General features: G+C 43.9%; 2 protein-coding genes across 5 annotated transcripts in view; both read right to left on the bottom strand.

Moving 5' to 3' along the window:
- The window catches only part of TMEM40 (transmembrane protein 40), a 49,445-nt gene that overhangs the window by 22,560 nt on the left and 12,969 nt on the right, over nucleotides 1-13,916 (bottom strand). For all 4 annotated transcript variants that reach the window (XR_009048677.1, XM_057704476.1, XM_057704474.1 and 1 more), the window contains exons 2-4: nucleotides 8,536-8,607; nucleotides 7,757-7,876; nucleotides 2,358-2,414 (exon numbers count right to left, since the gene is read on the bottom strand). Coding sequence is in view for 3 of the 4 variants with exons in the window: in XM_057704476.1 (XP_057560459.1) it covers nucleotides 2,358-2,414; nucleotides 7,757-7,876; nucleotides 8,536-8,599 (241 nt within the window). In the remaining variant the exon portion in view is untranslated. The remainder of the gene's footprint in view (nucleotides 1-2,357; nucleotides 2,415-7,756; nucleotides 7,877-8,535; nucleotides 8,608-13,916) is intronic.
- On the bottom strand, nucleotides 1,173-7,818 carry LOC130834369 (U6 snRNA-associated Sm-like protein LSm8). Its single transcript, XM_057704478.1, has 3 exons — nucleotides 7,757-7,818; nucleotides 2,358-2,414; nucleotides 1,173-1,683 (listed from the first exon to the last, which is right to left on the bottom strand). Exon 3 carries the CDS (start codon nucleotides 1,644-1,646, stop codon nucleotides 1,332-1,334), a length of 315 nt encoding a protein of 104 aa, XP_057560461.1. The 5' UTR covers nucleotides 1,647-1,683; nucleotides 2,358-2,414; nucleotides 7,757-7,818; the 3' UTR covers nucleotides 1,173-1,331.

The following is a 13,916-nucleotide window of genomic DNA, read 5'->3' as shown; positions in this document are numbered from 1 at the left end:
GCCCTGAGCTAGTAGGAACCAAACTGGATCGTACGCTGGGGGCCCCGGCCCCGACCCCAGGGTCGAGCTCCTTGTCTGGGCTGACCAGGGTGAGTCGAGCCCTATACCTGCCCTGAGCTGCAGCCTTCCCTTTAATCTGGCCTGGGTGGCCCCCTCACCTCATTCACACTCTGGTTCTTGGTGCCTATTTTACTTCCAGTGACTTCTCTCCTAGCCTGTCACCTTCATCCCCTCAAGGGCAGGCAGGAGCTCCCACTCTGTACGCTCTCCTCCTCCAGGTCAGCCCCAGGACACAAACACCTGAACGGGGCACTCAGCTCATGGCAATAAACACTCAGCATGCTGCACTGGCGTCAGGGCTAATGTGCAAATGGGAACCACCATATGCAAGTGACCAAAGACAGGCCAGCACCAAAGGTACAGAAAGCAAACGAAGAACGGCATGAAATGAGACTCTGGCGATGTAATTACCAAGTACCTCCAGTGCTGGGGGCAGGGGAGGGGGGTAATTCATTAGTCGGGGGAATTAATTCACAAATACGTGACGATATCTACGTTTTGTACAGTGAACATGACTTACTTTTTAATGAGAAAAAAACATTTAAAATCTATGTATACGTAACAGTTTCTCTCTCTTTTTACACTCAAGCAAAAACTTTCTTACACTACTTGAGTAATTAAAAACATTTTTCTGGGACTTCCCTGGTGGCACAGTGGTTAAGAATCCACCTGCCAATGCAGGGGACGTGGGTTTGAGCCGTGGGTTGGAAAGATCCCACATTCCACGGAGCAACTAAGCACGTGTGCCACAACTACTGAGCCTGCGCTCTAGAGCCCTCGAGCCACAACTACTGAGCCCATGTGCCTAGAGCCCATGATCCGCAACAAGAGAAGCCACTACACTGAGAAGCCCATGCACCACAACGAAGAGTAGCCCCTGCTCACAACTACAGAGAAAAGCCCATGCACAGAAATAAAGACCCAATGCAGCCCCAAAATAATAAATAAATAAATAAATAATACTTAAAAACCACATTTTTTCTAAATTAGATAATTACTATTTTTGTTAAAAAAGAAAAAGAAAATCAGAAAATTCAGATGAAAGAAAATAGTATGACGATTACTCACAATGCTACCACCCAGTGGCAGCCACTGGTAATATCTTTTTTTTCCAAGAAAATGTAAAAATATTTTAATTTACATATCATATTACAATGAATCAATATGGAGTCAAAATCCACAATTATACATTCATAAAACTTCTGCACATCATCCTCAGAATAATGTATCTGTACAAATATTTACAGATGTCGACTATATGTAGTTTTTCCTCAGTATGCTACAGAGTTCAGAGGTTCTGCTCCAATAGTCCCCAAATCAAGTGCAGAATCTGTCTCTTCATCAGTTTCTCCAATGACTGCAACAATATCGCCTCTTACAATGTATACCCCTAGCACCACTTGTTCTACTCCCTCTGAAAAGCTGAACACTCGTTCACGGCTTTCATCCAAAATCAAATTCATGGTCTGGTCAAAACCCTTCAGTGTTCCCACAATCACTCTCCCATCAGAAGTAGTGACAGCAACAGTTTGGTTGATGTAGTTCTTCAGGGCGGACGTCATGATGTGCAGCCCGGCACCGGGCATCACAGCAGCGCCGGTAACGAGAGGTACTAGTAATATCCTGATGCAGAATATTAAGATATTTCATTTCCATTTCTTTGAATGTATATGTGTTTCCCATTGTATTTCTTGAGATATTATCAGGCATTAGGCGCCTAAGCAGATTATGGAAATGCTGGATGAAACAAAGCTAACCAGGTTTTCTTATCTGGCAGTGTTCATTTGTGAGGCTTTTTGGCAAACTGGCTTATTCCTACAAATTTCTCCATCTCATCAAAGTGCTACCAAGCAAAGTGCCATAATATTTATATCTGCTTGCTGTAAAAGTCATGATGCTTAGAGACAATTACTTCATAATTTGAGCTTTGTAGAAATCAGGTCCTTAATTTTCCCGTGGATGCGTAAACAACCTAGTATTCCGAGAGAGGGTACTGATCAAGTTTCATCTTGCTGCTTGGGAAGCTGAAGCCCAGAAAGGTTGGGTGACTGGCCACAGTCACCCTGAAAGTCAAGGTTAGATGAGAAGAGATTCCAAGACAGTCTCACTGTGGTACAAAATGCCTGCCCCACCTCCATCTGCCCATGTTAAAACCACTCACCTTGCCACATCTCCTATATCTGCCCAGGACTTTCAGCTCATGAAACACCCTCATCACCTTGTTTCCTCCCAACAAAGCCCTAAGCCTTCATGTCCTTTGTTTAATTCTGTTTCCCCCAAAGCCACTGGACAATTACCTTCATAGAGTTGAAGCTCATCCTTCAAAACTCCTTCAAGCTCCCCATGCTCAGCACCTGGGTGGAGACAAAGCCTGTTAGTCAGCTCCCCTCAGTCACAGTGCCTCAGGTCAGGGTGGCTTCCCTCTCCTGGTGTCGCTGAAAAGAGTAAAAGAGTAACACAGTCCTTGTGCTGGGGCCGAAAAGAGTAAAAGAGTAACACAGTCCTTGTGCTGGGCGTAAGGTGGGAGGTCTTCAAGAGGCAAGAGAGCCTTACAAGAGCTTTCCTGCTACTCTGTCTGACACCCCTCCCAAACCCTTAGGTAACCGTGTTCAATGGGCTAAGAAAGAATCGGGGGCCTGAGAGGACCTGGGCCTGGTCCAAAGTCAGTAATAAGAGTTGCCATTTACTGAGCACTTACTATGTATCAACACTGAACTAAGTAATTTATAGTCAATATTTCATTGGATCCTCTTGGAAATGCTGTGAAGGAGGTATTAGTACCTCTTCCTCCTCATTTTACAGATGAGGAAACTGAGGCTCACAAAAGTTACGTTATTCCCTGAAGGTCACACAGCCAGGAAGTGACAATTCCAGGGTTTAGACCGAGGTATGTCACCAAGGCCTGTATTCCTAAGCGTTTTTATCTCTAGAAATAGAACCCAGAGCTCAGCTCCAGAGTCACGGGAGCATTTAACAAACACTTCGTGTGTGCCTGGATCTGTACTAGGCATGGATCCCGGCTCTTCCCCCCAAGTTCTTTTCTTCCCACAATCAATTTAACATTTATTAAAAATTTTTTTAAAACAAAATTATAATGCAGAGTGAAGCAAGTCAGAAAGAGAAAAATAAATATCGTATATTAACGCATATATGCAGAATCTACAAAAATGGTACAGATGAACAGGTGTGCAAGGCAGAAATAGAGACACAGATGTAGAGAACAGATGTATGGACACCAAGAGGGAAAGTGGCGGGGGTGGAGGTGAGGGGGGGATGAAATGGGAGATTGCGATTGACATATATACACTAATACAGATAACTAATGAGGACCTACTATATAGCATAGGGAGCTCCACTTTGCTGTACAGTAGAAACTAACACAACATTGTAAAACAACTATACCCCAATAAAAATTTTTTTTAATTTAAAAAATTAAAAAAAATTATATTCTTCTGGTTATAAAAATAAAACAAGCTTATTGTAAAATATCTATGGTATAAGTCACTTCAAAAAAAAAGAAAAAAAGAAAAATCTCAGAATTTAACCATCCAGAGATAACCACTATTAACATTTTCCTATTTTTCCTTCCAGTCTTGTTTATAATCACATATGTGTGAATTTTTACAAAGTGTATATGAGATCAAACAAACTCTGTGATGTGAATTTCTCTTGTTCACTTTAGAGATGTATGAAGAACAGAGCTCTGACCAGGACAGGGTGTAGCACCACTGCTCTATGTGCTGTTGTTGGAGGTTGGGTTGTTTCTATTGTTGCGCTACTGTAAACAACACTGCAAGGAATAAACTTTCACACAGACACGCTCAGGCCCACTGAGAAATTCAGCCGTCAGCCGAGTGGGCAAAGGAGAGATGGTGAGGCCTCCCGCCTAGTGGGTGAGCTGCCCCTGCGGGGGAGTCCAGCCCCTGTCTCTGCCGACTTTTTCCAGTTACTTGGGGGTGCTGGTCCTCATCCCTGCTCTCTGCAGGGAACAAACACAAGCTGTAGGAGAACCTCAGCCTGGATGGAGCCTGGAATATCTCATTCTGGTGTTGGTTGTCAGAATTTAGTTTACGTGTGGAGTGTGGTCTGGGGGAGAATTCTGCTTTGAGGGTTAGGGGATAGGAGACCCACCGTGAACTTTCTGTGTGACCTTGGACAAATCACTTACTATTTCCATGATGGCTTTCACGGAGATAAGACAAGGTCCTACGAGGTATCATGGTGCTTTCCCTCCTGCCCAGTATGGGGGCTGCATCATGTCTGTGATCCCACCAAGGCCATGCTGACTCTGGATTTGTTCATCTGTGTCTCCCACCTGGAGTGCCCTTCCCACTTGCTCCCTTATCCTGAAGCTTAAGCTGATGTCACACCTCCTCTGGGGTTTCTGTGGCATCAACTGTCTGTGCTTGATGCAGGAGGCATAAGGGTCCCTGGTGGTGCTTGTCCCTCCAACCACCTTGAGCTCCTGAAGGACGAGGCCTGGGCATCACTCCTAAGGCTGCCCAGCCTGGAGCAGGAGCTTGATCGAGCCTTGAAGGATGACCGCGTTGCTTGCACTGTAAGATCAGTCAGCATTCCAGGGGTTCAGGTCTAGGAGTTTCTGGCTTCAGGTCCAGAGGACTCCCTTTTCCTCAGGATGACCAAGGGGGCCCCAGCAGTCCTGATGCCCCTCAGTGTGCTTGGGGACCTCCTGGTCTATCATGGATAAAATTTTAAATTCCAGGAAACCAAGTTAACTGTTTAAAAATCAGTGTGTATGTGATCTCAACTAGGTAGAGAGAAAGAGGTATCAGCAAGTACATCAAGATAACAGTGGCAGTATTTGTCTCAGGAGATGGGATTTTGAGTGGCTTCTATTTTCTTCTTTCCTATATTTTACAAATATTAATCAATGCCCCCAAAAGGCTTTTTCATCACATTTTGCAAAATACCAAACTATACAGAAAATAAGAAAGCAAAAATGACTCCAAATTCTATCCAACAGGGACAACCTCCATTAACATGCAAATGAATATTACTTTAGTTTTTTCCATGATATGTTTGTAATATATAATTTTTAAAGTCTGTTCAAGGATTGATTTTTTTCTTTTCCATTATGGTTTATTATAGGATACTGAATATAGTTCCCTGTGCATAATATATAATTTTTAATAAAAGGTATTATAGAATTGCATGCTGTCTAAAATGAGGATACCTTTTCTATGTGCTCTCTAATTCAATGGTTTAAAACATTAACTCAGGCAGAAAGAATCACAGTTTGCTTCTGGTACCCCCAGTATCCATCACAGAGCCTGGCACATAGTTGATGCTCATTAAATGTTTACTGAATAAATGTAAGGAGATACACTAATATGTGTTTAGTGGTTATCTAACAGAGCAAAGGATGATTTTTTCCTTCTTTCTACCTCTTTATATGTTCCACATTTTCTACAATGTGCCCATGTATAATCTTTTATAATAAAAAAATTTAATTAAAAAACAACAGGATACATTAAGAACAAAAGATATGCTGGGAGAGTGGTGCTGCATGCCAGACTCTGAGTTAGGGTCCTCTGTGTGGAGGAGGGCTGGGGGCACCTGGGAGGTACCCAGGCTTGGGGTCCCAAGGTCTAACGGTCGGTCACCAACTGAGCTTGAAGAATGGGCAGGGTCTGAGTTCCCCAGCAGGCTAGCCAGGGTAGGTAGGACCAGAGACCAGGATCCTAAATGTCAGTCTGTCTCGATGTCTCCAGGACTCCACGTGTATTTTCCTGTTGCTTCCCTAATGTTCAGTTTTGCTAACTACAGCCAGTCCCATGTGTATGTACTCTGAAGACCAGAAGGAAGGAACTTATGGCCATACTTGTGGAAGAACATTTGTGGGGGAGCAGCATCTCCTGAGGATGAATCAGAATCAGAAGACAGAGCATCCCTTCCCGCCTAGGAAGGAGAAACAAAGGGACAGAATTCCCTGCTAGAGCCCCCCTGCCTTTGGAAGTTCTTCTAGAGCGAAATCTCACTGGCCTCAGTTTCCTCACCTGTAAAATGGGAATAATAATAGTACTTTCCTCACGGGTTTTTATGAGAATTAACTGAGTTATTCCACGTAAAGTGCTTGGAACACTATCTGGCACATAGTAAATGCTCCATAAATGCTAGCTGTGATGTTGCTGCTGCTATAAATTCAGCCTTACATTTTGAGTTAAAATAATAAAAGTAGAGAAACATTCTGCTTTTTGTCGGAGAATAACATAGCATTTTGTAGTCAAGACCTAATTAGGGATGTCCATCCCTCTCAACACATTAAAGTGCTTGTGGGAGTTGGTATGTAGGACTTGATTTGTACAAAAAATTCAAAAACTAAAAGCTTCCGTGCAAGGATGCTCATGAGCATGACAAACGAGGGCAGGGGAGGGGAGAATGTTGACAATGGCAATTATTTTTATTGATTGATTTTAATTTATTTTTATTTTTTATTGATTGAAACATTTAATACATGAAATAATATATACCATAATGATAAAAGGAACAATACCCACTGGGAACCACTGAAGAAACTAAGGTACTAATTCCTTAGCCTGAAAATTGGCAATTTAAAGGAAAGAATTCAGCATTTATTCTACATTCTGTATTAGCTGTACTTCAGGGATATCAAGTAGCCCTTTACAGAAGAATTCCAGCTAATTAATATGGAAAAAATGATAGAAATAGAAGATTATCATTTTGTGACCCTGGAAAAAAATGATTGATTTAAGCAATAATCATCAATAGATGAGTTTTGAATGGAAGGTTAAGTATGATTGATTATGTGTGTTTTGTTCCTTTACCTATATGTGCGTGATGCCTCTTTACCTAAGTATGTATCTCTTTACTAAATATACACCTAAATAGTAGACTGTCCTTCAGTCTAAGTTTTCACATGACTAGATGTAAGAAAGACTCTTTTTGCCAAGAATACCACAGATGTGATGTGTATTCTTTTAGCAGCTATTTTTAGAGCTATTACTATGTGCTAGGTGCTAAGCCTTTGCACATGTAGAATGGAAGCCTCACAGGTATCCTATGAGATAATAACGTTTCTTATAATCCCTTCTTAGGGATGAGGACCCCAGGACATAAGGGGTTAAGCAATTTACCAAGGACACTCAGCTAGTTAGTGGCAAAGAAAGGGTATGAACTCGCAGGCTGCTTGAATGGACACATGTACTGCCTCTGGCTCCAAAGTGCTCCTAAGAAAAAAACGTTCCTTTACATGAGATGCAGTCACTTGAGGGCTACTTGGGAAGCATGAAAAATAGCTGCTAAGATATTATGGAATAACATGGCAAAATGCTTAGGATAAGATAGCAAAAAAAGCAAAAAAAAAATTGTAAACCTAGGACAAAACTGTCTATACGGTAGTTTGTTTGTTTGTTTGTCTTATTTTATAGCCACACTGCACGGTATGTCGGATCTTAGTTCCCTGACCAGGGATCGAATCCTTGCCGCCTGCAGTGGAAGCACGGAGTTTTAACCACTGGACCGCCAGGGAAGTCCCTAGGTGGTAGTTATAACTGTGTACAAGTTACATGTACAGAGAGGCGGGCTCAGGAAGGGAATGTGGAAAAACAGAACTGTAGTACCAAGGTGGGAGATTACTGGAGATTGATTTTTCCATGTAAATGCTGTCTTGAGTAATATTTTGATATATATTTATTTAATTAAATCATTGCTTTACCTGAGGAGGAGGAGGAAGAAGAGGAGGAGGAGGAAGAGGAGGAAGACTTGTCTCTCTTGTCTCGTTCTTCAGAATTGAGCCCAGCCTCCTGGTCTTGCTTGTGGAAATTCGTCTCTCCATCTGGCTGACACACATAGGCAAGGATGAGTGTTTCCCGCCCTTCCCACCCCAGACACCACCCAGGCCTCCCCAGGGGTCTACTTGGACTTGGGGAACCAGGAGTGGCTGGATTCGCTGTGACACTCTTCCCAACCTCTAGGGCCAATGGGAGGTGCAGGGGACCAGGGCTCTCAGAGGCCCCAGCAGTTCTAGGAAGGCCCAAGCAGACATTTCTCTGAATATGGAGCCCAGAGAGAGGCTTCTAAGCCCCCATCCTTCCCAAAAGACCACTACACTGTGTAGTTGCCAATTTAAAATTCTCTGTAAATTACAGGGCAGGTGAGACCCAATCAAACCCTAAACCTTCCCACTCCCCATTCTGGGGCCATGTGGGACCCTTCCCACCTTCTGGGGACTCTCCTTAGTGCCAGTCAAAGCCCCCAGAGCCTCTGAGATTTGGGGAGCAACTGAGGGTCCCCGCAGCTAGAGAGTGCTGGGGACAAACTGGACCAAGTACACAAGTATGCGTGTGTGTAAAATCACTACTTCTCTAGAGGTTTCAACCATAACTTGGCCCATTCATTGTGCAACGTGAGCTGAGCAGGGTCTTCTGTTCCACCCACTGCTGGACTCCACCTCCCCTGTGGCTTTGCCCAGAGGGTCAGAGAGAGCAAACATACGGTCTAGATCTTTTGATTCTCCGTGGACTCGACTGTGGTCTTGAAGTGATCCTGAAGTCTCCATGGCCTTCCCTGGAGGAATAACAATAGCAACTCATTAATATTACCTTACTTAATATCCTTAATATCTAAAGAGCTTGGCAAATAAATAAGAAGAAGACAAACATCCAATATTCTTAGCAGTTTTACAAAGGGCTTATGTGTCCATAATTCCACCTGACCCAATCACAAACCAGTCTGGTAGGAATTGGGATTAATTACGCCTCACATTTGAATTGTAGTTTCTAGACAACAAAACTTCCCCAAAAGCTGTCTCATTTGACCCTTACAATAACCCTGCAAGGTAAGTTTTATCATCCCCATTTTATAGAGAAGAAAACTGAAGCTCAAAGAGATACTTGCATGAGTTGGGACTCCAGACCCCATATTCTGTTTAATGTACCCAAAACATTGGTCTGGCACGAAACTGCTCAAAGGCCACCATGTAGTCAGGCCCCACTGGTTTGCCTGTTGGAGTTATGGATGCAAGCAGTGAAGGAGAGGGCAGGAAGCAGGCACTTGAAGGTGCAGAATACGGTTCGGGAATCTGTCCTGTCAGGACACCATACTCTGTGCTTTCCTGAAATTCTGAGAGGGAGCTAGTGGTAACTTGAAGCAGGCCTTCAGGTGAGGCCACGAGAAAGCTGTAACTGTGGCCTTGGAAAACCTAAGTGGCTAACCTCAGGGACCTGGTGCTCTCCTCCAGGGAAAACACACGGAGCCGCCACGGTTGGGCTGCTCCCCAAAGCCTTGATTTAGGCTGGGCACACGGCCATCCAGCTAGAGACGATATTTCCCAGCACTCCTTGAAGCTAGGCGTGGCCATGGGACCACGTGACTCACACTTCTGCCAACAACATGACTGGATGGGATCTGTGCAGTGGTGAGCTGACAAATGTTCTATGGTTCTAGGCAGAAAGTACACACACACACACGTATGTACACACATATGTCTATTATAAATTTTATTGATGAAAAGAACGTATGGGGGATAAATTAGGAATTTGGGATTAACAGATATACACCACTATATATAAAAAAGATAAACAACACAGACATAATGTATAGCACAAGGAACTATATTCAATATCTTATGATAACCTATAGTGGAAAAGAATCTGAAAAGGAATAGCTATATATGTATGTGTATAACTTTGCTGCTGGTCACCTGAAGCATTGTAAATCAACTATACTTCAAAAAAAATAATAATGATAAATAAGATTTTTAAAAAGAATGTATAGCACACAGCTACAAATAACAAAAATATAGTCCTCTTTATTATAAACTCCATACATCTCTAGCTCCAGCGTGACTTGGAATTTCTTGCAAAATCTACTACCAGTTTTTACACATCTGTCACCAACAACAGTGTCACAAAATCAAACTACAAATAAATGCTTCATTACTACCAAATTCAGCACAGAAGTTGCTCACATCATGGATGAACAAGAGCACTTCCGACGTGAATGCTGGCTGACATTTTCTTTCACATTAATGAGTAAAATGATAGGGAAACAACCAAGGCCTTTGTCATCATAGTTTGTCAGTGATATGAGCAACTTCTTCTCTGAATTGAGAGTCACAGTTTAGAAATTCTGGAAGAATATTTTCTCAACTTTTTGTGCTATTCACAATGTAATGGCAACAAGTGTAACATGATGCCTACAGTTTTGAGGTTTCGTCTGCATTATTAACATTTGCTCGATCACTTTCTTAAATTTAGACAATCGACAAAGCAAACCATCAAGCTCTGATGTGTAGAGTTTACTGATCTCTGTGACTGATACCGACATGACGTCAAGGAGTGCAAAGTCGGGAAGAGGTGGGCAGTGGAACACAGCGCTATGCAGTGATCCTACCACACAGATAAAACCCATGTGAAAAGCTCAAGTGCCTAGGTAAGGGCAGATGTAGTAAAATAAATTAGGGGGGGCTTCCCTGGTGGTAAAGAATCCGTCCTGCAATGCAGGGGACGCAAGTTCGATCCCTGGTCGAGGAACTAGGATCCCACATGCCGTGGGGGAACTAAGCCCGCACGCCACAACTACCGAGCTCACGTGCCTCAACTAAAGAGCCCGTGTGCTGCAAACTAGAGAGCCCACATGCCCTGGAGCCTGCGCCACAACTAGAGAAGAGAAAACCCGCACGCCACAACTAGAGAGAAGCCTGCATGATGCAAGGAAAGATCCTGCATGCTGTAAAGAAGACCCAACGCAGCCAAAAATCAATCAATCAATCAATCAAATAAATTAGGAAGTGATACATTTTGAGGACTTATTAACCTTATTTTTAACATAATTTAGCTAATTATACATTTACAGAATTTAATTAAATAATGGTTATTTAACAACTGACTCCTAGCTCTGGGCTTATAAACTTCTGTGCCTTCTACTTCCTCTTTCCTGCTTTTTGTGCACTGGAACGCAGACATGGGATGGGGAAGAACCTTAACCATGCAAACCAAGCCAACACCCCAGGGAATCCTTGAGCAACAAGGCACAGGAAACTGGGCCCTGCAAGGCCGCACGCACAGAGCTGCCTGCCCACCTGGACCCCTCTGATTGGCTACATGCACAGGAAATGAGCTTCTCTCTTATATAATCCCAGGAATTCAGTCTCTGTTACAGCATCTTAGCCACGCTGTGCAGGCCTCGTTCTAAAGCACCCCTCCCCCATGTCTTCTCCTCCCAGCTCTGAGTCTAAGGCCTCAACTCCAAGAAGAGGTAGATTCACTCCTCTCTGACAGATTTAGACCTCAGTCCCCAAACTTAGTGCTCCCCATGTTTGGGACCAACGATTGAAAGGCATTTAGCAGCCTTCCCACCAGACGCAGGTAGCACCTCCCAGCTGTTGTGACAGTCAAAAATGTGACCACACATTGCCAAATGTCTCCTGGGGGCAAAAATCACCCTTACTTGGGAAACACTGGTCTAGAATATCTACTCTTTTTTTAAAAAACTTACCTTAATTAAAACATTTTATTGAGGTATAATGCTCACATAACATTATATTAGTTTCAAGGGTACAATGTTATGATTCAATATTTTATGTCGCAAAATGATCACCACAGTGGTCTAGTTAGCATCTGTCACCATACATAGTCACAAAATTTTTTTCCTTGTGATGAGAACTTTTAAGGTCTATTCTCCTAGCAACTTTGAAACATGCAATATAGTATTATGAACTATAGTCACCATGCTGTACGTTACATCCCCAGGACTTTTTTATTGAATAACTAGAAGTTCGTACCTTTTGACCCCCTTCACCTATTTCGTTCACTCCCAAGCCCCCATCTCTGGCAACCACCAATCTCTTCTCTGTATCTAGGAGTTTGTGGGGGTTTTGTTTGTTTTTAGTAGAGAATCTACTCTCAATCCACCACATGACCTTGACAAGACAGCATCCGTTCCCCTGCCTCAGAGCTGGATTGCCTGGGTATGACTCCTGACACTTCTAGCTGTGGGATTCTGGGCAAGTCATTTAACCTCTTGTGTGCCTCGGGTTCCCGATCTGTAAAATGGGGACAATAATAGCGCTAACCTCATAGTACTGTTGTGAAACTGGCATGACTTAAAACCCATAAAGCACTCAGCACACTGCCTGGTATGAGCAAGGGGGGAACAAACGCCAGCTGACATGATGATCATTATTACACCGGGGACAGCAACAACACGGTATATGCTTTGGGGACCAGGGTCCAACCCCACTTCTGTCACCTGTGCATGCGATGACCTTGGCAGGACAGTCCCCTTCTCCGAGCTCTAGGGACCTCACTTGTGAACTGGCAATGGCAGCACCTTAGGGAGGAAGGATGGCCAGTGCCTGCCTGTAGGAGGGCTTGGGGAGCATGAGTTTCCTCTTCTATGGACCTCCTATTACCTTCGGACATTCAGGGTCCAGCCCTGCCCGTCTCCCATCTCCTAGGCCCAGGCTCCATTACCCCTTTCTGGAATAAAAATTCTCATTTCTCAGGGCAGAATTCAGCTAAGCATTAGGAAGTCACTAGCCAATAAAATGAACTGATATCCAGGTATGAATGACTGATGACCACAAGCCTTCAGGGCATATTTATATTTTGAAAAGGACTCTTTGTTCACAGCAGGTGTCCAGTATGTCTCACTGGCTGAGATCATCATGGTGGAATTTCAGGTGGAGTGGAGGAAGAGACTTGGAGCCATATGGAGGCAAGAGAGCTGCTGGATGATGCTAAACACACCAACAGTTTGCCAAGTTGGTCCCACCTCTTTCCTGCTCTAGCTGTCTCGGTCACGTGGCAGCCCCTGGTGACACTCAGCATTTCCAGGCCTCCAGACTTCCACCGAGGCCATTCTTCCTTGTTGCCAAAATTGTACCTGACTTTCCAGGCACAGCGTAGATACCACCTCCTTCATGAAGCCCTTTGCTGGTTGTCTAACCAGTAACCACTGTTCTTAATCCTTTTCCCCTCGTCACCCCTGGACTTCTTTTTTGGTAACAAAACTGAATTTTTTTCTTCCCTATCAAGTAGATACTTGTTTTCCCAGCAAGAAGTGACCATGTGATCCAGTTTTGGCCAAAAAGAAGTGAGAAGCTTGATGGGGTTCTGGGAAGGAGTTTTGCTTCTCCTGACAAAAGAGGCCAACAGTGTTGGTGTTGTGTCTTGCCTCTCCTTTCTTTCTCGAATATGAATGTGATGGCAGGAGCTACAATGACCATGTGGAAAAGCCAAAGCAAATGCAGGGATATTGAGCTTCTGAGCCCTTGACAGCAGTTGCCTGCTTTCTTGTTATTTAAGAAAAATAGGGGCTTCCCTGATGGCACAGTGGTTGAAAGACCCCCTGCCAATGCAGGGGACATGGGTTCGATCCCTGGTTGGGGAAGATCCCATATGCCACGAAGCAACTAAGCCCGTGAGCCACAACTACTGACCCCATATGCTACAAATACTGAAGCCCGTGCTCGAAAAATAAACCCTGTTCTGTTTGTCTCTATAGTCAGGATTCTCAGCATTTGTAGCTGAAAACAATTCTGACTGATACACCTTCCCTCTCCTATCTTCCTACATTAATTGAGCACCTACTGTGTGCTGGCACTGGGGATACCGTGGTGAACAAGTTGCATCCCTGTCCTCAAGGAATTTCATAGTAGACCTGAGGAGGGAGGAAGTCCCAAATCAGACCAGGGTCGGTCAGGGAAAGTTCCTGAAGGAGGGAATGCTGCAGGTAGGTTTGGAAGGGCCAGAGGGAGTGGTGTGCAAAGGCACAGAGGTGAGGGGCCTTGGCCTACATGGGAAACAGCTGGCAGGAAGCAACTCTAAAGAAGGATGGGGTCTGGGGAGGCCCGGAGGGCACATAGCTCTCCT

The sequence above is a fragment of the Hippopotamus amphibius genome, chromosome 13, assembly GCF_030028045.1.
Source record: "Hippopotamus amphibius kiboko isolate mHipAmp2 chromosome 13, mHipAmp2.hap2, whole genome shotgun sequence".
In the NCBI taxonomy this organism is placed as follows: domain Eukaryota; kingdom Metazoa; phylum Chordata; class Mammalia; order Artiodactyla; family Hippopotamidae; genus Hippopotamus; species Hippopotamus amphibius.
The sequence above is the reverse complement of the archived record's forward strand: the minus strand, read 5'-3'. Positions and strand labels throughout refer to the sequence as shown.